This window comes from Cinclus cinclus, chromosome 6, assembly GCF_963662255.1.
Source record: "Cinclus cinclus chromosome 6, bCinCin1.1, whole genome shotgun sequence".
Classification (NCBI taxonomy): domain Eukaryota; kingdom Metazoa; phylum Chordata; class Aves; order Passeriformes; family Cinclidae; genus Cinclus; species Cinclus cinclus.
In genome coordinates this window covers 46,087,234-46,108,657 of record NC_085051.1, presented here as the reverse complement: position 1 = coordinate 46,108,657, position 21,424 = coordinate 46,087,234, and the positions used below count along the sequence as shown (strand labels likewise).

The window sequence follows — 21,424 nt, the reverse complement described above, 5'->3', positions numbered from 1 at the left end:
CACTGCTAAAAAAACCAGGGTGCCCACAATGAAATATTAATAGCCTTATGGACAACAAATACTTGGCAGGACAAGACTACAAAGCAGTCCCATGTACAGGTATTCTTTTACTCTTCCTCCATCTGTTTCTTTCACCATATCCTTTTTCAGAATAATTGCTACATTTACAGCGCTATTATTTCAAATTCCACTGTAAACTAGTAAAATGGGGAATGTTTTCTAATGCCTTTTTATGGATTTCTCAGTTGATTCAGTTGGTTCCTATTCAAATATTGTGTTCATTTTAAATGCTGCAAATTTTAGGGCAAGCATGACATTTGTTGAAGAATCTGTTTTTGAAATATATCATACTGAGAGATCTAGAAATAAACAATATTCAGAAATAATTGTGATTAATTTTTAGATTATCAGAACAATTTTCATACTGTACTTCAACCATTATTTTAAAAGTTGCTTTTGTCAGGAAAAGGCTGCACTATGAATAATTCTTTCAGTATTTCTGTGGATGCTGACTTTTAAGGCAACTGAAACAAAAGCAGTTCTTCAGAGATCTGTGCAAGATTCCCCAGTGAATGAAGCTTCTGTGAAAGATCAAAACAACAAGGCATCACAAAAGAGGCTGTGGTACCCACTGCCAGGCAGATCTAGCTTTGTCCCTCACCTAAAAGGATGCATGAAAGGACAACTTGCAACCTCGAGGGTCAGGTAGGGCTGGGAGACCTGCTTCTCAACTTTGTTTCTGCAGCATTGCTTCATGGTGCTGGTCCCCACAGGGGTGTGGGAGAAATTTAACCCCACGCTACAATACTGTTTTTTGTGTTAAATGTTTGTGAGTTTTTCTCCAGGAGTTTAACAGCTGGGCCAAAAGGGGTGTGCTGTGCTCTGAAGTGTGCTCTGCTCCTGGTTACAGTCATCAGTCGGATAGAGAGCAACACACTCATTTTCTGCTAGAGAACAACTGTGCCAAATCATCTATGAGACTGTAAGAGGTTTTCTTGGTGTCTACCTAATCAGCAGGGCTGTCATTTATTGGGATACTTGTTCACTTCAGTTCAAAACCCAATTTATTACTATTAAAGAAATTACCAACTCTTTCAAATATCCTCTGACTGCTACCCTAAGATACTGATTGATAGGGGTTCTTAGAAAATATAAAATCTGCTAAGTACTTGGGCCTTCATGCAATGTTTCTACAGCCAGCAATATCAAGCATCTTTGGAACCCCAGTTCTTTACACAATTCATCATGTAATTCATTACTTCACAACCTTGTATTTGGATTTTTAAAAAACCTCAACACCATTAATATTTTGGAATTGCAATTCTGTCAGGAAAAATTCCCCACACAATTTGATATGTTTGTCTCGCTGATTTTAAAGATCCACCTACTCTACTTGAAAATAAAATATTTGGTTTCCTAAATGTCAGTCAGGAGAACCAGGGCATCAGCCTTCACTGCCTATGTTCACTTGACAGTTGTATGTCTATCACCAGAACATGCTGTGGTTCTACCAGTCCTATGTCAGATTTCACTTAGTAACTGTAAAAAAAAAAAAACCTGAACAACAGTAGAACACCATGACCCAAACCAACCAAACAATCCTCCCCACCCCCATGAACAAACCAACCAAACCAAAAAATCCCAAAACTATAAAATACCAAAATTATGAAATAAAAAGAAACCAAACCTTAACTGGATTGCAGCAAAAAAAAAGTGTTCCAGTTAGTTTTGTGGCAGGGGAAAAGCAAGCTGTACAACTGTGTTATTTCTAAACCCTAAGACTGTGGTTTTAGTCTAGGATGTTGTCATCTGGGAACAAGAATCTGCATTCCCATCACACACATGCTGCAATCCAGGGCCCGGGACACAGCCTCACCCTGCTCCACACTGCCCTGGGCAGGGCACAGGGACTGGGCACTGGCCACTCATCAGCCCCCCACCCACATGTGCATCTAAGGCATCAGTAAGATGTAGGGTCCTTTCTTGAAGTTTATTATGTCTGTGCTTCTGAAGCTGCACAAGTCGGACAAATGGTTGGGAGTTAAGAATTTTCTACATCGATAACCCTCCCCACCCCCCACTCCAGCCCACCCCAGCAAACAGAACAAATGCCCCATACCTGGAGATGTTTCAATGCCTGAATTATTAATAAAATAAGCATGATAATGAATAATCTATGTTAAGCATTTTCTTACCCTTTATTTTTTCATTATGATCAGAAGAGGAATATGATTAACAGCAGTTTAAACTTTAGCAGTACAATTTCAGTATTAAATATAAAACTACACTGCAAGTTGATGTTTTTTAAAAATGGTTATGTATACTCTAGCCTTAAATTTATGTATCAAATACAAGTAACTCAATTGTTTCTTGCCTTGACAATTAACATATCTAACAGGTTTCAACAAGCCAGACATCCATCTTTTCCATTAAAAAAAAATAAGCAAGCACACCAACTCTTATTCATAGCAAGAGGGGGTAAAGACTCAACACTTTCCTGAGTGTTGTGCAAATAATAACAGGTTCAAGAAAGTCAAGTAAATAAATGCAATGATAAACCTAAAGCTAAGCTGGAGGACCTTTTGATTAACTTCATATTTCATATATTATTTGCATCAGTTGAGAGCAACATGAGTTACAGAACTTCCATGAAAACAAGCCACTTACAAGCAGGTGTTTAAGCTTGATCAGTTTATTAAAAGGATTATATGACACGGTTGCCTGCAATAGCAGGGGACTGGATCTGATGACCCAGGAAGTTCTTTCCAGTCCCATGTTTCTAAGCCATGCACCAAGTGTATCCAGCCCACACTTTCACATTTGGAAAAAGCCAAAGCAACACACACACTCACAGGAAAAAAAAAAATTAAAAAATTTTAAAAGACCTTGATGACACCATTTCATTTTTCTAGTTATTCACTATGCAGAAAGGAACAGAGCTTAAGTCCTGTACAGAGGATACATTTACTCGAGGTTGATGTGGTACTGAAGTCAGTTAATAATTAGATACCTCCAGGCAGATTCAGTTACAGGGCATACCAACACTGCACACTGCCAGACAATTTCTAATCAAGCCAAGAACCTATTGCAGGATGAGGTCTCTGCTAGCAAGCACAGAGCACACTGAGTAAGCTAAAAGCAGCTGTTCTTAAGTGAACTACCCTACCAACCATGAGTGAATGATAGATTGATGGTAAGAAGCATTTACCTACTAGACAAGATCTGCACACCCAGGCAGAAGTAATTAGTTCAGAGCTGCAACCATTATTCCTACCTTGCCTGTTTCTTGAGTATGTTCTTTTTAAAAGCTGGTCTACAGGATCAGTGCAGCCATCCTCAAAGCACTACTAAAGTAGCAGTTCACAGCTGCTATGCAAGACTCTACTTTGAAAGGGTAATCAGACATTCCCATCATTGAGGCCAGTTTGCTAGGAAAGCATTCACAGCCAGGTAACAAGCCTTTACAACAACTAGATACCTAAGCAATTGCCTACATTCAGCCCATCTAACTTTTAGGCACTTGGTTAAGGTGTCTGGGTCCCTCGTCACCCAGAACTCCACCCACCCAGCAGGAGAAGGGGAAAAAAAAAAAAAAAAAGAAAAAAAAAAAAAATCACTGAAGGCAGGCAGTCTCAATTGCCTTCTGGAGGTGTCTCTAGACCCCCACTGAGCAAACCACGTTCTTAACACACGCACCTCAGTTAGACAGGATGAATGGAGACTTGCACCTCTTCCTTGACACAGTATCAATATGCAATCAAGCAATCAGGGTTTGCAACCCATTACACTTGGAAACGAAAACTAAGTCAGTAATTATGCCGTAGTCCCTCCCTCCCAAGCATACAAGCCTTCCACACGGAGGCTCTGCTTAAAATACAAAAAAAAGGAAAGAAAAGACACCTTCTTTCAGACAAAGAAGAGTGCACACGACTGCTTTGCCACTCATTCATGGGGAAGCTGAAGGATCAAAGAACACTTATTCAGAGAACTGGAATGACTAAGCACTGCTAGTGCATGCAAAGCAGAAGTAACAAGATCATTTTTAAATTAACCCTAGTCCTCTTCTCCACCCCACAAAATTCATGCAAGTGTTTGAGAAGTCAAGACATAATAGCCCCCATTTCCAAAAAGGCTTAATTTGGTTTTTTAAATAGATATTCTAAAATGTCCTTTTGCTTTCTTTCTGCGGGTCGATAAATGCATTTTTGGCATGTTTGAGAATCAGATATCTATGAAGTCCATGTTGTTTAAGTTCTCCAACCAGTTTTTATAACCTGTCAAAAAAACATAAGCAACCTATACATGTTTCCCCAGTATTGACATGCATGCTCAGAGCTCTCCACTGTAGTGAAATGAGGTGTTACTTCTGTGCTGATAGTTGACGAGTCAGCATTACACGACTTTGAGACCAACTAAATTAACATTGTCGTAATATGAAAGGCAAGCACAAGTTCATTTATTTATAGCAAAGGTCTTGGGTTACAGGAGGTCAGTTCTTGCCATCTTGAAAAGATAGGGGACAACTTATTGCATACATGTGCATTATAATTTAGCAGCAAGTCATTCATAGAAACACTTCCTTCCTACTGCTTTTTTGGTTTATTATCTCAATTATATATATATATATTTTAACTTTACAAAGCATTTAACACCACCTTTAAGTTAATGGTCTTTTATTGGAAAAAAAAGACTAGCATTTACAACTTGGAATGGACATAAATTGTAATATCTTGAACAGCAATGTTGATAGTTGTGCTGAAGTCCACAGGCTACTCCGCCAGCTCCAAGTCACGGTACAGAAGGTTTTAAAAATATGAGAGTCCAAAGATGCTCCCTTGGTGAAGGTTTCTTTTAAAAATTTTGTGAACGGTAACAGCCTGACACCCGTTTCACTATAGTGCAATGCAGACAATGTTAAACCAGTATTTTAACACAGACATGCCATCCATAGTTAAGATCATCCTATTTTTGGAGCACACTGCTACGTACAGGAGAACCATTCAACCTTTAGGGCATTTTCCTTAAGTTTTGCATCCTTCAACCATTTTGCTGCATACCATCCTGAGGTATAAACCAATTGTAAAGTAAACCAGCTATGACAATTTATACTACAAATTGAACTAGAATCCACCGTTGAACAAGAAAGTGGATCCTTTAGGTTTTTTTTCCTTTTAATACACATGTCTGACTGTGCTCAATTGTCAAGCTGCATGCATGAAAAACTGGCCAGCCCAAACAGTGTAATAGTCATTAGCAAATGGAACTTTCGAGTTCACTAAGTGCTTCCTTTTTTTTTTATTTTCAAGGTAGTACAATTATTTATATTGTAAAACTGATGTTTAACTTGATCTTTTAGGGACAGGACCACCAACCATTACATGCAGTTTGTGGACAGAAGGTAATTTGACATTCAGTTTTGCTATACAGAAACAGAATGAATAAATGAACATTTTTTGTTTTTTTGCAAGAGGTAAGTAAAAGATTCAATTTGATTCTTCTAGAGGAAAAAAGGTGTAAAGGAGGTCTCTTCACTTTGCAGTCATCATCTGTACGAATTCTGAAAAAATAAAAAGTCACTGTGATTTACTGTCTCCAGTGTACTTCAAGTCAAAAGTGTCTAAAACACACTTGGCATAAAAAAAAAACACCTTTCACTGCATCTAAGCTTTTGTCCGCAAAAGTGGACAAGCAGATTAACTAGTGTCTCAAGTATTAAAAATTAATGCCCTATGCAACAGGCTTTCTCCAGTCTGAATAATGGTTTTGAGTCAAAACAAGCATCTTTTTACCTTCATAGTTGACTTGCCCATCCCCATCAATATCTGCTTCTCTGATCATTTCATCTACTTCTTCATCTGTTAGCTTTTCTCCTAAGTTTGTCATAACATGGCGTAGTTCTGCTGCACTGATATAGCCATTGCCATCCTACAAGAAAAGAGTTGCACAAGACCATGAACAACAATGCTGACACTGACAAACTTGGAAACTACATCTAGGTTTCCAGTAACTGCTTCTGAAGCAGTCTTATGGCACTTGGGACAGATGTACAGACCTGGCACACTGTACAAACTGCAGTATATATTAGTCCCACCACCTTCTTCAGCATGCATGACACCATATCCTTCCATAGAATTACTGTGCTGTAATTACAGCTGTATGCCTGACTTGCAGTTGTGATAAGGTATTTTTAATGCTTTTAAAGAGCTTTCAAAAATAAACACAGAAACAAAACCAAAAAAGTTTTTGTTTAGTCTCTACTGCCTAAGCAAGGTCAAAAAGAGACCTGCTCCCCCACCAGCAAGAATGAAGTCAACTTTCTCTTCTGTGTTAACACTACCTCTATAACCAGAATGCAGCTGGCTATGTTAGGTTGCTTGGATGATATTTAAAAAAAAAAAAAAAAAACCCAAACAAAAAAAAAAAAAAAAAAAAGGAAAGCATTTAAATTCTACTCATAAGGAGATTAGAGAAATATTATGGCAAAATTAAAGAGGACAGAAATTGACACATCTAAGCCAGCATCCCCATTTGCAACATCCAAACCTAAAGTTCACTCTGAGCCACTTCAGAAATGCCATACACTGGAAGAATACACTATCTTAGTGCAGGATACAACCATCACCAGTAGATAACCCACTTCACTGGCTTTAAATACTAATCTAGTCTGCAGAAATACCTCCACATTTTCAGCAAAGTACTACAGACCGACACTTTTTTTCCTATAAAAAGTAGCAGTAAAGTCTTCTTCCGCACATGCATTAGCTTTACAGCTGCACCAACCACTACTCCACACAACTCTTGTATCTGTCATGTTCAAACAACCCAAAGAGGGGAAACCCTGTTCTAAAAAACTGGTATATGCCTAGGTATTCTTAAACAAGATCAAGGGAGCTGAACTCTTAAATTTTCACAAAAGCAACCTCAAAGTTGACATTTTGAAAAGAGAACATGCCATACTTCGTGTCCCTCCAAATACCAGTGACATCATCTTGACTTCAAAAGCTTCCACAGGGTAGTATAAAACCTTGTGCATCCATGCAAAAACACTTTCCCCATTCACCCCAAAGTGAAAAGGTAGAGAAAAATCCCCCTCCTTTACCCACACATCTCAAAACCTTCCCCCCCCTGCCAAGCATCAAGTTCTGCTAATCTCTTTCTAAGGAAAGGCCAAAAAGTTTTCCTCATGGATGAGCCTAAAACTTAGACCTTGCTGCATAAAGCAAGGCTGCAACAGTCCTGGTTCTATATTCAGAGCAACCTCTGCTATGTTTCCAATTCCCCTGCTTCTACTTGAGGACTCTTTCTCCTTACAGCCAAGAAGAGAGACAACACTAAGGAAAATACAGACATCATTATTGCTTTTGAAGAGTAGCTGTACTTTTAGTAATACCTTGTCAAAGACTCGGAATGCCTCACGGATTTCTTCCTCGCTGTCTGTGTCCTTCATTTTTCTGGCCATCATGGTTAAAAATTCAGGGAAGTCGATAGTGCCATTGCCTTAATAAAAAGAAACTTCCAAAAATTAAACTTCCATGTTTTTCTTCATTAACATCAAACAAACAAAAAAAATTGGCATTTGACTTAGCCAGAGACAAGACTGCCAGGTAACTGTCCTTCTAGATGAACTGGTTCTTCTCTCTAAAATTGTTCCATTGCCTTTTTTGCTATTACAATATGCAGCAGCTAGAGCAGCCACTCTGTTTCAGCACAAAATCAACTGCTGCCCTCTTTCAAGGATAAGCCACACCATCTGCCACCCAAGTTACAAGTAAAATATCTGTCTGATCCTTCAAGGTTAACCAATAACAGGACATTTTTATTCAAAAAAACTCCCACAAAATTAACCTTTTAATTTCAATATAATCTCTCAATTGGGTCTTCCAGGAAAAACACAGATTAAACTGCCATTACAATCCCAGGTTATCTAATACTTGGGGAACATCACACTTCACTAAACTGTTCATAAATACTTTTTTCTTCCTAAAATTCAACTACCTTTTCAACCAAAGTTGCACACCACAAAAGCAACAAACCATTCTAAGGGGCAACAAGGATCTGCAAATTCCAGTGACACAAGAAAAGTTGACATTGCTTGTTATTACTGATAAGTTTAGCTGTATGTGTTCTTACAGCTTTTACTGCAAAACTGAAAATCCCTGCTGACATCCAGGCCTCACCCCTAAGATTAAGCCTTTCATCCAAAGCAAAGACTTCAATTTCAAGCTGCTCAAAGCTAGGAAAAAAGTGGTATGGTGAAGAAGCTAGATTTATATAATTGGGATGCAGCTCTATATGCCAGGAAGGTACATTAAGTAGTGCACAAAACAACATTAAACAGTTCACTGTGCAACTAAGATCTACTCATTGATTAAAGAAGAACACAAATTCATTGTGCAACAAATAAAATTTAAGAAAATCCTTGTATCCTAGGGATTCCAGCCTGAGACATACAAAGCTATTTATCATCTCAGCCAACTTTACATACCAGTAAAATATGAGCACAGGTCTCATATCCAGTCTTGAAAAAACAAAAAAAAACCTCAATGAGCATGAAGAAGAATAAGAAAGCATTCTGCTGTAACCCAAATTTAAACTGCTGGGCAGGCATACTCATCTGAAGACTCCTTCTGTTTAAAATCCACCAGAGCAGCACTTGGTCTGCAGCCTAGAGAAGCTACCATACACAAACTCTACATACCACTGCAGACACTGAAGCTTTTCAGTTTCTGCTAAGACTTAGTAATTAAGGTCAACTTACACTTTAAGAAAGTAGTTTAATTAACATGGCCTGAAAATCCAATAATTTATACTCTCACCAATGCACTTTTCACTCCTCTTTTACAAAAAGTTTAGAGAAAAGTCATTATCACAATCAACATACAAAACAAAAGGTTTGGCATCCCTGAGCAGGGGAAATATTTTTCCTTTTTAAAGCTGTCAGCCTATGTGGAGCTCAGAAACACAATGTCTGTTTCAATATGGGCTTTCTGGTGTTCATTTAAAATAATTCTGTTAGCCTTGATATGGGAAGGATTTTCTGCCTTTGCCTCCAATAGCCCCTCTCTATCTATTAGGAATTTAATATATTAGACTATAAAGTCTCTTCCAGTTGTGCTAAACTTCCATTGAAAACACTATTCCACTCCTAACATGTTCTTTTGCCTTAACCAAAACTACAGACATTAGTAAAGCTATTAAAATCAGCATGGGCTAACAAAACACATACAGAAAAGCTGGATGGAAACACAGGCTAATGGCAGGTCAGGGCAAGTCAGATAGCAATAGGAAGCCTATGACCCATAAAATATTAAAGACAAATAGCATAACTTCATCTCTGCCCATTACTTCTTTTTAGTCTCACAAATCCTGCTAGCATCTTTGACATCCTTCTGAGTTTAGATTCTATCCAAAATTTTGAAACTGCTTTAAGAGCACTGTGTCATAGTCTTCCCTATGCAGTTTAAGCCCAGGTGTGGAGGTCACATGTTAAAGATGATCATAGCACCTTCCCAACACTTACCATCAGCATCTACCTCGTTGATCATATCCTGCAACTCTGCTTCTGTTGGATTTTGACCCAGTGACCTCATGACAGTTCCCAGCTCTTTCGTTGTGATAGTACCATCACCATCTTTGTCAAATAGGGAAAAGGCTTCCTTGAATTCTAGAGGCAGAAACAGTCCCAGTGTTTAGAGACATCACCAGCATGAGAAAACCACAGACTAAAAATGCACTCTACTGACAAAGCCTGGTACAATTCTAGGAAACATTTTGTCTTCTTATCTAACTGTCCCTTTATTGAGAGAATTAACACTCTCAAATATGAATAAAAATTACTTACAATACCAACACATAATTTTCACAGTAAATTAAAACTTATTTCATGTGGTTATTTATCTGCATTACAACTCTGTAATTCATTTCCATGCATATGCATCTTGCCTGAGGCACAGTTGCCCCACACACAGCAGCTGCCTAAAGTAAGTAAAAGCAGCCACTGGGCCCCCTTTACAATTAACAGACTTACAGGAACAAAAGCATTGTCATTTACCACTTATTTTTAAGTCTGCAAACAATAAGAATTAGTGTCAGTCACAAACGTGGAACTGGTCTCCAGAGGTCAAATAATGCTCCTTCTCCTGACCAGTCTGAATTACAGTGTATTAAAAGATTTATTTAAAAGACACTGGCTTGTAACAGTGTGCAATAAACTAATCTGAGGTTTATTTGTTGCCATTTAATTTGTTGTTTATCTTCACTTTATTAAGAGTACCTCGGTCTGCTTTGACTCTAAGTAGTTCATTTGAGTCTCACAATTATTTCTGTTTGCAAGAGATCTAGGAGAACTTGGCTCAAAACTGAACAACTAAAAAAATATCATTATCTGTAGTCCAAGGAATAAGAAGTGTAAATAAAGAGGCATTGAACCAGTAATCTTCCAGAATATTTTTGTCTAGTTTTTTTTTTTTAGTTTGGGATTTTTTTAAGTGAGAGCTTTTCAAAAGTGGTAGTGCAGATTTTAAGTTGTCAAAGATGTTTTTTTCCCACTATGTTTGAGATAATATATTTTCTTTTAGTCACAAGAGCTAGCAAAAAAAAGAAATTATCATCAAAACACTTACCAGCAATCTGTTCTTCAGTCAGCTGATCAGCCTACACAAAGAATAGAACATTTTAGAATGCTGTTTACCTCTAGCTCTGTCAAGCCATGAGGCATGCCTTCATATTTCAGAAGCGATTTATCATTACTTTCACAGTCACATACAAACCTTAGAATTCTGTCTCTAGAAGGCGACTGCACTCACCTACACCATGCAGCTGTTTCCAAAAGCATATAGGCTAACTTGGTTTGAAACTGTACATGAATAACTGAATACCATTCTGCAACTTGGTAAATCTGGTTTGGTCCAGTGAAGGACACAGGGTGGGCTCCTTGCAATTGGTTAGAGAGGCACAGAATCCCTAATGCCACGTGTTTGGGGTGTCACAGCACATGCCATTCCCACCAGTGCAGTGGCCCAGCACACTGTGGGGGCCACATGTGTGGGCTGATGTGCCACCCACTGTTCCAGCCCTGCCCACCCTCCCCACCTCACTGCAGCACCTCCAGCCCTCTGCCAGACCCACAGAAGGGGCTCTGCTGTAATATGATATGTGATATGATATCACAAATTACATCTCAGTGTCATAGAGATTTTTGCCACCTCTGACAAAAAAAAAAAAACAAAACAAAACAAAAAAAAACCACAGTTTTCATGCATCATAGTATTTTTCCATTCAGCCAAGCAGTTTAAGGTGCCTCATCCTGACATGCAGGTTGTTTTATACATAATTTTAAGTGGCAAGATTTAAAATGCCTGCTTATGACCTTTTGTACATCAAGAGACCACTGCTGCATATAAATGTCTACAGCTCAGCAGGCAATCAAAAGGGCTTTCTAGAGCTTAACTGTCATAGCCACGTCCTTCCAGAAACCTCACCCTACATATGGATAGAACATCACAAAAAGCTCCACTGTTTGGATTTGAAGATGCTAACTAGCTCTTTATGGAAAAATGTTTTTTCCTGCTAAAGGAAAAAAAAAAAAAGAGGGTTTTACATCACAGATATTGGCAAATAAGAGATCCTAACTTGTTTTAAACACATTTTACTGGACCGTTTTTATGAATAGAACAGAGAATTTTGTAGGTCAGAAAAGGTAGGCAAACCCTTCTCATCCTAAAATATTATTAAGTATAAAAAACATCTAACTGCAGCAAAGAGCAACAGATACAATGGAGAATTAATCAGCTATACAATGTTAAGCTCTTGCATATGAGAAAAGCATAGGCTTGAAAATCTGCTCTATATGTTAAGGGAAATACAAAGATCTCATCTGTAATTAGGTATGGGGTTTGTTTTAAGGTCTGTATGTAATGATTAAACAATTCCCTGCATGCAGTGTGTTGGAGGAGGGAGAAAAGCGTAGAAATGCTAACAGCTAGACAGTCTTCTTTAATAACTGCAAAAAGCTTGTGTTCAAAATCCAGCTCGACTTCCTGTACTCTTCGTGATTTTCCAGAAAATTCGAGGTTTCACTTAAAGATTATCTAAGGAATTTACATAACAGACTCACTGCCCTGCAGAACAGGAAACAGAGCCACACCTTGGCAAAAAACCTCCAGCCCACAGCACCAACTCATTGCCCCATTAATCGAAGCTCAATGAACGTTTCTAAAAAAAAAAAAATCATCACATTTCACAAGGAAAAAACCCCAACAAAAATACAATAAAAAAAACCCCCAAAACCTTTGCACACCCCGGTGATGGCTGAGGACACAACTCGACCCTACAGTGCCAAGGGGTTCACCTTCTCGAGCAACAGGCACAGCCACTATCCCCTCGCTACAGGACAAAGGTACCCAGCCAGGGCTGGAGCCATCACCCCACCCAGCCAAGTAATCAAATCCTGTCCTGGTGATGTCAGCCTTCTCCTACGGGAAGGGGAGATGGAGAGAGAGTCGAGGAACACCCAGATTGGCAAAAAGCGATTAGAGGTCAGTCCACAACTGTTTCTACGCTCTCCTAGGAAGCGAAAAACCACCGGGAAAATCCCAGCCCTTCCTCTTGCTGTCTTTTGCGAGCAGCGCTGGCTGGCCGCGCAGCACCCGGCCGATGATGCGATGCGTTCCGGCGGGCATCGCCCGGCCGGCGAGGCGGGAGGCTCGCAGCCCGCCGGCGCAACAGGCGCCCTTTCCGGCCAGCAGCCACCCACTGCTGCAGTGCGTCCCCGTTTCCCCTCCCTCCCTCTACAGCCGGCGGCCACACCACGTCCTCATCATTCAACCGCGAGGGCGGCCGGGCTCCGCGGCCAACCTTCCCTCCCCATCGCCTTCCCTCCAGCAGGCGGCTGGGGCAGGAGCTGTTCCCCCGCAGCCCCCGGGGAGAGAGGAGGCTGGGCCCCCCCGCCCCGAGCCCCCCATGCAGGAGCTGGGCCGCTTCCAACCGAGCAACTCGCACAGCGCCCCGGTCCCCGCGGCCGGGGGGTGCGCGGGGGCTGGGAGGAAGAGGAGGAGACATGATGTAATGCAGACAGAGATGGGCTTCGCCGCCGCCGCTGCGGTTTTTTTATTTTTTTTTTTTTGGGGGGGGGGGGGGGGGAGACTGGGGAGGACGGGGGGGGCGCAGTAGCTGCAGCGCGGTGCCCTCCCCCGGCCGCCCCCCCGCTCCCTGCGCAGTGCAGCTGGTGCTGGAGCCGAGCGAGATCCTCGCCCGCAAACCCGCGCCCCGCCCCGCAGCGCGCCCTGCCCGGCGATGGGGCCGTGGCCCCGGGGAGACGCGCCCGGCCCTTTCCGCAGGGGAGGGAAGGCGAGGCGGGGCGGGAGGGCGCGAGGCCGGGGCGCCCACACGGCAGGCCGCGGGAAAGGGGAAGCGGCGGAAGAGGAAGGGCCGCAGCTCCGCGGCGATCCCGCGCATAGGCGGCGGGGGTTAGGGAGGGGGAGAGCCCGCAGCCACCGACCCGCTCACCCCGCGGAGACCCGGGCGGGAAGGGCCCCCACGAGGCTCCCCCCACCCCCGCTCCTCCCGGGGGACAGCCCGACTCCACCAACCCGACCGTCCCCAGCCCCGCAGCGAGCGCACTGCACACCAGCCCCCGCGCCAGCCCAGGCACCCCGTGCCGTGCCCGGCCAGTCGAGCGAACGAGTCCCCTACCATGGCGCGGTGGCGGCGGCGGGCCCGGCGGCGGCTGCACGAACTGCGCGACCACGAGCGGCGGCTGCTGCTGCTGCTGCCTCCTCCCGGCGCGGCTCGCAAAGTGCTGGGGCTGTGAGCCTGCGCCGCCCGCTATATACGTGGGGCTGTATCCCTCCGCCGGATCGGGGCCCTTTTCCCTCCTCCTGGCGCCGTATGTGCGAGGTGACTGCGGCGGGCGGCTCTGCCCCCTCGGCGGCCCGGCCCCTCCCCCGGCGGGGCCGCTCCCGCTGCCCCGCGGCCGAGCGCCCCCAGAGGGACGAGGGCAGCCCGGTCCCGGCGGCGGCTCTTCTCTGCCGAGCGCTGGTGCCGGCGCAGCCCCCGAGGAGCTGCCTCGCCGCCGGGTCTTTGCCCGGTCCCCGCTGCTCTCCAGGATGGAACCCCCGGAGCGAGGGCATCTCGGCCAAGTTGGTGCTTTTTTAATTTTGTAGACAGCATCCCCGCCAGCGGGGCGGGCCTGCGCTCCCCCGGGGAGCCCGGATCGGCACCTGGGAGAGGATGAGGGTGCGGGGCCGGGGGTAACTTTTTATTAAAGGACTCTTTTTACGGTGGGAAGGCGTGTGTGACAGCGACTGTAAAACTAAAATGTTGAAGCGAGCACAGCTACCTTTTTATTAATCACAGGGCTTTTGTCAAGTACCAAAATCCAGGCGACGGCGAGATTCAACCCAGAATCGGATGGTCTACAGCTGAGGGTGTCACGTCAGCCTCTTCAGAAGCCTCCAATTATGAGGCAGCAAAACCATGTCCTGATGTCAAAGTGTTACATTCTTCATTTTTTTCCCCGTCAGCTCTGAGGATTTTGTGCACACCGGTAATAACAAAAAAAAAAAAAAAAATTGTAGTATTCACGCTGTACCTTCTTTAACAGGCACGGAAACCCAAACGTGGGCCCACTTTGAAATCTAGGATTGATGACAGATTCCCTTAGATTTTGAGATTTGTTGTAGTTCGAGACATTTTTTTTGAAGGTTTTAGTTTGGGCCTCTCTCTGGACTGGGAGGCTTGCAGTATTTCCAGCGTGGTCATAATTCTGATAAATCTGCTTGCAATATAGCACTAAATCTTTTGAAATTCATTTGTCTATTCTGTTTTTGAAAAATCACGCGTACTTTCAATGTTTGAAATAAAGACAACATCAGTTTGGTTCTGTTTGTTTAACAGTTTCAATAGCTCTGCCACTGAAGTTACAATTTATTTGCTTGCCTTTCTGGAACATAGTGATAGGTTGGCAAGCACAACAGTTACCTGTTGGCAACGTGAGGGATTTCTCAGCGAACAAAATCGCACATTTAATGTGTCATAGTTGGGTTCCCAATCCATTCTGACATTTGTATAGCAACTACTGTATGAAATTATGTGAGAAAACCGATGTGCAGCTGGCTAGTCTGCAAATGATAGGTTTATAGACAGCTACCATTTTAGCTGTGGAATGCCCAGCCTCCTATTTTTAATATGCCTTTTTTTTTTTTTTAACTACCAAACAGTGATGCTGATTATTTTTTTTTCCCTGTGGAAGAACATGCAAATAATTGATCATTCATTTTCAAACCAGACCAGCAATTTAGGCTCTTACTTTCCTAGCTTAATTTCTGGAAAGAAATGACACAATGTTTGATTGGTGTAACCTACAGGAGTGTTTGCTTGGATAAGTAAATCTTGGAACTCTCTGAGACTCACAGGCGTATGTGAAGAACAGTGTTCATGTACAAATTGTTCAGTTTATTGTGCTGGTCTTACACAGGTGAAAATCTCATTGTTAAAACATTACATATATATTGGGCTAGTAAATTTATACAATTATCTTGCAAAGAAAAGGTATTATCAGAAAAATAACCTGAGCAACATTTAAATGTCACAGTTTAGAATGTGAGTGCATTATTTCAATATCTTTAAAGCTAATTTTAAGCACAAGTGATATGTTCTTCCATTGATCCAAACCTTCACTTGTTAAAAAGTGAAGGGATTAGATTTAGCTGTTGAGGAGACTATAAGACGAGTAATTAAAATTTATGTAGATTCTCTTACAAACTATCAGCAATCCAGTGTTTGGACATACGTGATGAAACTTGGAAATGTGGAGTAGAAAGCCACTCAGTAACATTCGATGAATGTTGCCAAAAATTAACAGGGCCTTTGAGTAGAAGGATTGCTGTGCATTATTTCTATTTGTTTTTTTTTCCCTTTAACCTTTTGTATCTACTTTTCCTAACTCTTGATGATTCATATTAATAATTAATTTATATTTAAAATTAAATTTGGAAATCAACTTAAAGTAGTTCGGAATATATTTATCTTGCTTTACTAAAAAAAAAAAAATTCAGGATGATCAAGTAAGGTGCCCCAGTTGAGTTCTGCAGTAGTTTCTATTTAAACTGCATCATTCTCATTTCACAGCTCATTTTCCAAAATACCATTCTGATTAAGGGGATTTTTTTTCTAAATTGACATATAGCAGCAATAAAAGTAAACAAAACAGAATGCTAATCTTTTGCTACTTATTTATGCAAATAAAAATCATCTAAATTGGCATCTCCTTGCTCCTTGTAAATTTGCTTTCACTCAATCATACAGCTAGACCTTGATCACTATTCTTTGTTCTCTTAAAATTTACATTCAGTTGTGGCCAGGCAAGAAATGCTGCTGTCATTTCAATGATATACAATGTCAAATGATTTGCCAGGATCTTCTACAGCCTCATTCAAAATCTCCTGAATCTCAATGGGAGCTGGACTGAGCCATAGGATTACTCAGTGTTTGTGCCTGACACCAGAGAACTTGGCCATCCCATTGCCATAGAGCTTTTCTGTGAAGAGAGAGCTATGCAATAGCTCTTAAGATGAATTTGAATGGATAAATTTACTGTTCTAAATTACTTTACTCTCTAAGTATGCTCTTGTTGACTTGTGTTTGAACTGTAATAGCAAGAAAATACTATTTCATAAATTTATTTGTAAAATAAATAAAATGGTTGAAATGGAAGACTTGCAACCATTCTACCTAATATTGCACTCCTATATTTTGCCTTGTCATGATGGTAAGATTACAGTTTACAGCTGGTCTTCGTTTCAGCAGAGACTTAACATGTCCATTCCTTGAGAGCAGCCTAAGATATAAAGAGGAATTCTGTTGAGAACCTGACAAATTACTAAACCTTACTACTTACATACAAGGTGTGCTTTTCAGCTTTCGCTGTTTGTCAAAATGAGCACTGAAGAACATGGCCTCACACATATCAACTATTTTCTTATGTTATATATACGTAAGTTTTAAAGACCCTAAGAAAGAAATTAAAACATTCCACAGACATCTGTGCTGAGAGAACGGATGTGAGAACAGGTGGACAGAAGTTTGCCATATCATTTAATGTGCAGCTGGGAGGTTGTTATTACAGCAATAAGCATAAATAACCAGTTTATAATAAGTTAGAAGTACGAGAAGCCAAAATCAAGTATATATCTTGCATATATAGCATATAGCATGCAACATCTGTGCAACTGGAAAAAATTATGATTGATTAATTAATAATGATTAGTTTTCATGCATGGATGATGCGTGCCAGTTATATGTGTGAGTTACCCAAACTAAATTTGTTGTACTGTTTTTCAAGTCCACGGGACTTCTGCTGGTATATCAATTTTTTACATTGTCTACAAAATTCTCTTCATATAGGCAAAGTTTTCTGGGGAGACCATTTTCCACAAAAATTAAGGATTCTAAATGCCACTGGCTGCTGTGAAGACTTAAGCAAGTATCTTTATAAACTATAAGTATCACTAAGATTGCAAATAAGTGGGTGGAACCCCAATGAAATAAAAAGCTAGAACAGAATTCATTTTTACAAGAGGTTGTCCTGGTTTGAAAGACAGGTGCCCAATAGAGGTGAAAATAAAATTTATTTTCATGTTAATATTTAAAGTTGCAGATCTTGGAGCATTTTTAAATGAGTACATACATATTCCTGTAGGTGACTGTTTCTTTTCTGAGAGAGATTAAAATAAACCCCAAATTCTCGCTTTCTTATATTGTGATTCTATTTACATTTGCCTCATTCTCACTGCTGTGCATCAATAATCACATACAATTACGGATTTTCACTGAACATTTAGTGTGTGAAGGCCATCCATGTAATTGAATAATCAGTGTTGTTACCGACGTTGAGTGCCTATTGTCTTGGAAGTTTTACATGTTTATATGAAACGATTAACCATTAGTTAGAACTAAATTATTCACACATTGCAATTAAATCAGTGAGTTCTTTTTCATGTACCTATGTAAAATGGCATCCTTAAAACCCAATAATTTGAAAAGTTTCATGTTTTAAATTTAGCATAATTTCAGTTGGGAACCTTCAAGATCCTGTCTTAAAAAGACTTGGAAATATGGGAATTACAGATCTGCATCCACATATAGTTCTCACTCATATATCTCGCAGATTAAACATCATAAAACAATTCTTTTAAACCAAAGGTTTTTTTTCCTTACTTTTTTTTAACACTTGCAATGTCAAATAATGAAAAAAACCCAAAACTTTTCCACACAGTCTTTAAACCCCCAACCTTCCTCCATAGTCCTATGAAAAATTCTCTAGAGACATTGGAATATGTGAAAACACAATTCCATATCTCAGTTTCTGCAATTGCCGGTTTCACAGAACGGTAAACATTGGATGATTCATGATATAAACAATTTACTCGCTCCATTTTCCTGTGTTTTGTTATCATTAGTGGTTTTGCAGATAAAAGCCAAATTGTATCCATTATTTTTCAAGAATCAAATGCAGAAGAGGAAAGGATATTTATGTATTGTGTGTTTGCTAAGTATTATGTATTTTTTACATAACATTGTCAAGCATACGTAGATCTTGCTTTTTCACTGATACATACATGTATAAGAACTATATTCCCTGATGATGAATCCAAGTAATAGCTGTCAAAGTAAAGTAATATATTTTTACCATAAATATATTTTAAAATATTGTCTATAGAACAGTACTTATAGGAATAGTTATTCTAATTATAGGAAAAATTCTGTTTCTAATTTCAGTAGACGGATTCTCAAAATTTTTAAGTGATATAATGTAATAAACAGGATTTTTTTGGGTAAGATTTACCTTATTAGGAGTGCCTTGAGTTTGCATTTTCTTAATAATACGCTGGAAAAATTAGTGGGCCAAAAACTAGTTTATATGTTAAACTTCTGCATTAGAATTGATGAAAGCTGAACAACTGTTGCCATTAGATACAGATTTTGAACTAATATATAGCTTATAATGATACAATAAACAATGATAAACAAATATCCTTCAGAATTTAAGTGCTGAAGAAAGGCTGGAAATCATTTTGTTCATCCCCAGTAATGTTGTTCCTCATAGCCGTTTAACATTTCCTGCTTAACAGGAAAAAAATATTCACAGATATTTAGGATTGCTTTTTTACATGATGAAAATTATTAAATGAGCTGTTTGCATTGTTTTTTATACCGCCCCCTTGACCATGAGTAATTGATTTTCATCTGAATACTCCTGTGGGGCAAACTGGGATATCAATTTTGCAATAAAAAAAGTTTCAGATAAACTTAACAAATATAAAGAATATATATGATACAGGCAGGCAGTTCTTTAAAATCCACACATATCTCCTTTAATGGCCAAGCCTCTGTTACTTTACTCCAAAAGGTAATTTTGTAGTAGGTCTGTGCTAAATTAAATTTCTTTGGGACAGGTGGAGCCATCGTAAGTCTTCATGCTACTAATGATAAAAAATTCAACAGCTCCACATATGCGGTTCAAGGGTGATCAGAATTTTAGATCAGAATCATAATTTCTGGTACAGATTTTCAGCAATGTAAACATGCCCTGAAGTCAATAAATCCATGTAAATTTGCATGAGAGAGGGATTTATTCTTCCCTTCCCTTACACACTTGAATTGAGGTGTTTCAATGTTTGGCAAAGAATCTTGTCCGAGGATAAGAAGCAACAAGATCAAAACCACCTGACTTAGTAATGGATGTTAAATACTGTTGTCAAAGACACATCCAGCATTCTAATCTGCCACTCTGCAAAGCTGGCCTGAGGTGGGAAGTATAGATACATCCCAAATTACAGATGCTGAAAGCCCAGCACCATTGCCAAGTGACACTTCCTCTCTCTCACATACAGGAAGAAAACCATGGAATCATTGCACTTCTTTGGATAGCTATTTTATGTTGTTTGTGAATGCACCAGGAATAAACCCACTTCACAATTAAATAACTTCTCCAACTTATCAACACTTCTGGGGAGGAAAAAACCCTACGTTTTCAACAACCTTGAGGAGATGTATTTCTAGTATAAAACTCTAAATTCCAATCTCTGTAACCAATTGTCAGGGAGCCAATAGACTGCCTCTCCCCTGGGAACATTCCATGGCAGTACCTAGGAAGTCCTCTCCTGAGGGCTTGTCTCTTTTAAAGTCTTTTGGGACATCCGATGCCTCCAGAATGTAGGTTCTGATATTCCCCTTAAGGTTTCTCTTTGATCCAGCTCTTTGTGTAGACCTTTAGGTTTTTAGTTTTGGGGACACTAGCTCATGTGAAGCTCAGACTCTTCAAATGTCTAACACTCAGAGTATGCATCTCAATCCTAAAGCAACTCCCATCATTGTTGAAACTTCAGAAATTGCACCAAGAAAAGACATCTTTTTTTGTAAACTTAAAAAGTAGAGCTCTCCCATGGGGCTTCATATTCTTCCCCGCATTTTTGAGAGGGTACAGTTCACATCAGCAACCTAATTAAATCTCTGTTCTGCCTACTTTATTCTGAGGTTATTAGCTTCTGTGGAATAAAAATATGCCTAAAATCCAGTCTGTCCCAGGCATGTAGCACTTTGTGCACACCTTTCCTGGCAAGCAGCATTGACCTTCCCCACAGTATGGCTATTTGTTGTTATTTCTGTGGTAGCAGAAGTATTCTAGATGCTAATGAAGTACTTATATTTAGTAAGTTCACTGTTACATGCTGGCTGTGAAGCTGTCAGCAGTGCTGTTAAAGAGCACAAACCTAACGTGAAGGTGCATTGCACAGAGAATGGGGGGTTTTATCATATATAGAAGGGAAGTACATTTAGTAAATTTATTTTGGTTAGCCTTTGGTTTAGTTTCAGGTTTGCCAATACTGACATCATTTTTCCAAGCAGGGAGCACCATCTAAGACTTCTCTGCATCACTATCCTCGGGGTGGGCCTGTGTGTGGGCTGATGCAGTGCTCAGCACTCCAAATCATTTCACTTTGGCAACCATTCTGCTTCTGCTGTCTCTATCTCCATATTCTATTTTAGGGGCTTATGGAGCACCAATCCACTCAACTAAAATATAACTGAAACAAGATATTCAGCATTAAATAAACAAAAAGCAAAAGACTCAAAATGTTATTATTATGGGGTTAAATCACTTAAACATAGATATCTTCCTACTCCCCCTCCTACGTCTTTCTTTAGTTTATCTTCTGTTGTTCTCTCAGGATGCACTGATGGCCCACAGGCTTGTGAAAAAAAAAAAAAAAAAAAAGGTTAACTCTGTTCTGTGATGGGTCCACGGGTGCCAAGTAGTCATCTATCTTAATTCTTGAAAAAAAAGTTATTGCTAGAATTTTATCTATCCTGAGATCTTTGCAGCAAACCCTCAGCCACCAGTGGGGCCAGGGAACATCCTTTA

General features: G+C 40.3%; 1 protein-coding gene across 1 annotated transcript; it reads right to left on the bottom strand.

The window, feature by feature from the left end:
- Nucleotides 1-4,310: 4,310 nt before the first annotated feature.
- Nucleotides 4,311-13,780, bottom strand: CALM1 (calmodulin 1). Its single transcript, XM_062495460.1, has 6 exons — nt 13,693-13,780; nt 10,623-10,653; nt 9,521-9,664; nt 7,391-7,497; nt 5,790-5,925; nt 4,311-5,557 (listed from the first exon to the last, which is right to left on the bottom strand). The coding sequence occupies exons 1-6, from the start codon at nt 13,693-13,695 to the stop codon at nt 5,529-5,531; spliced, it is 450 nt and encodes a 149-aa protein (XP_062351444.1). The 5' UTR covers nt 13,696-13,780; the 3' UTR covers nt 4,311-5,528.
- Nucleotides 13,781-21,424: the final 7,644 nt, after the last annotated feature.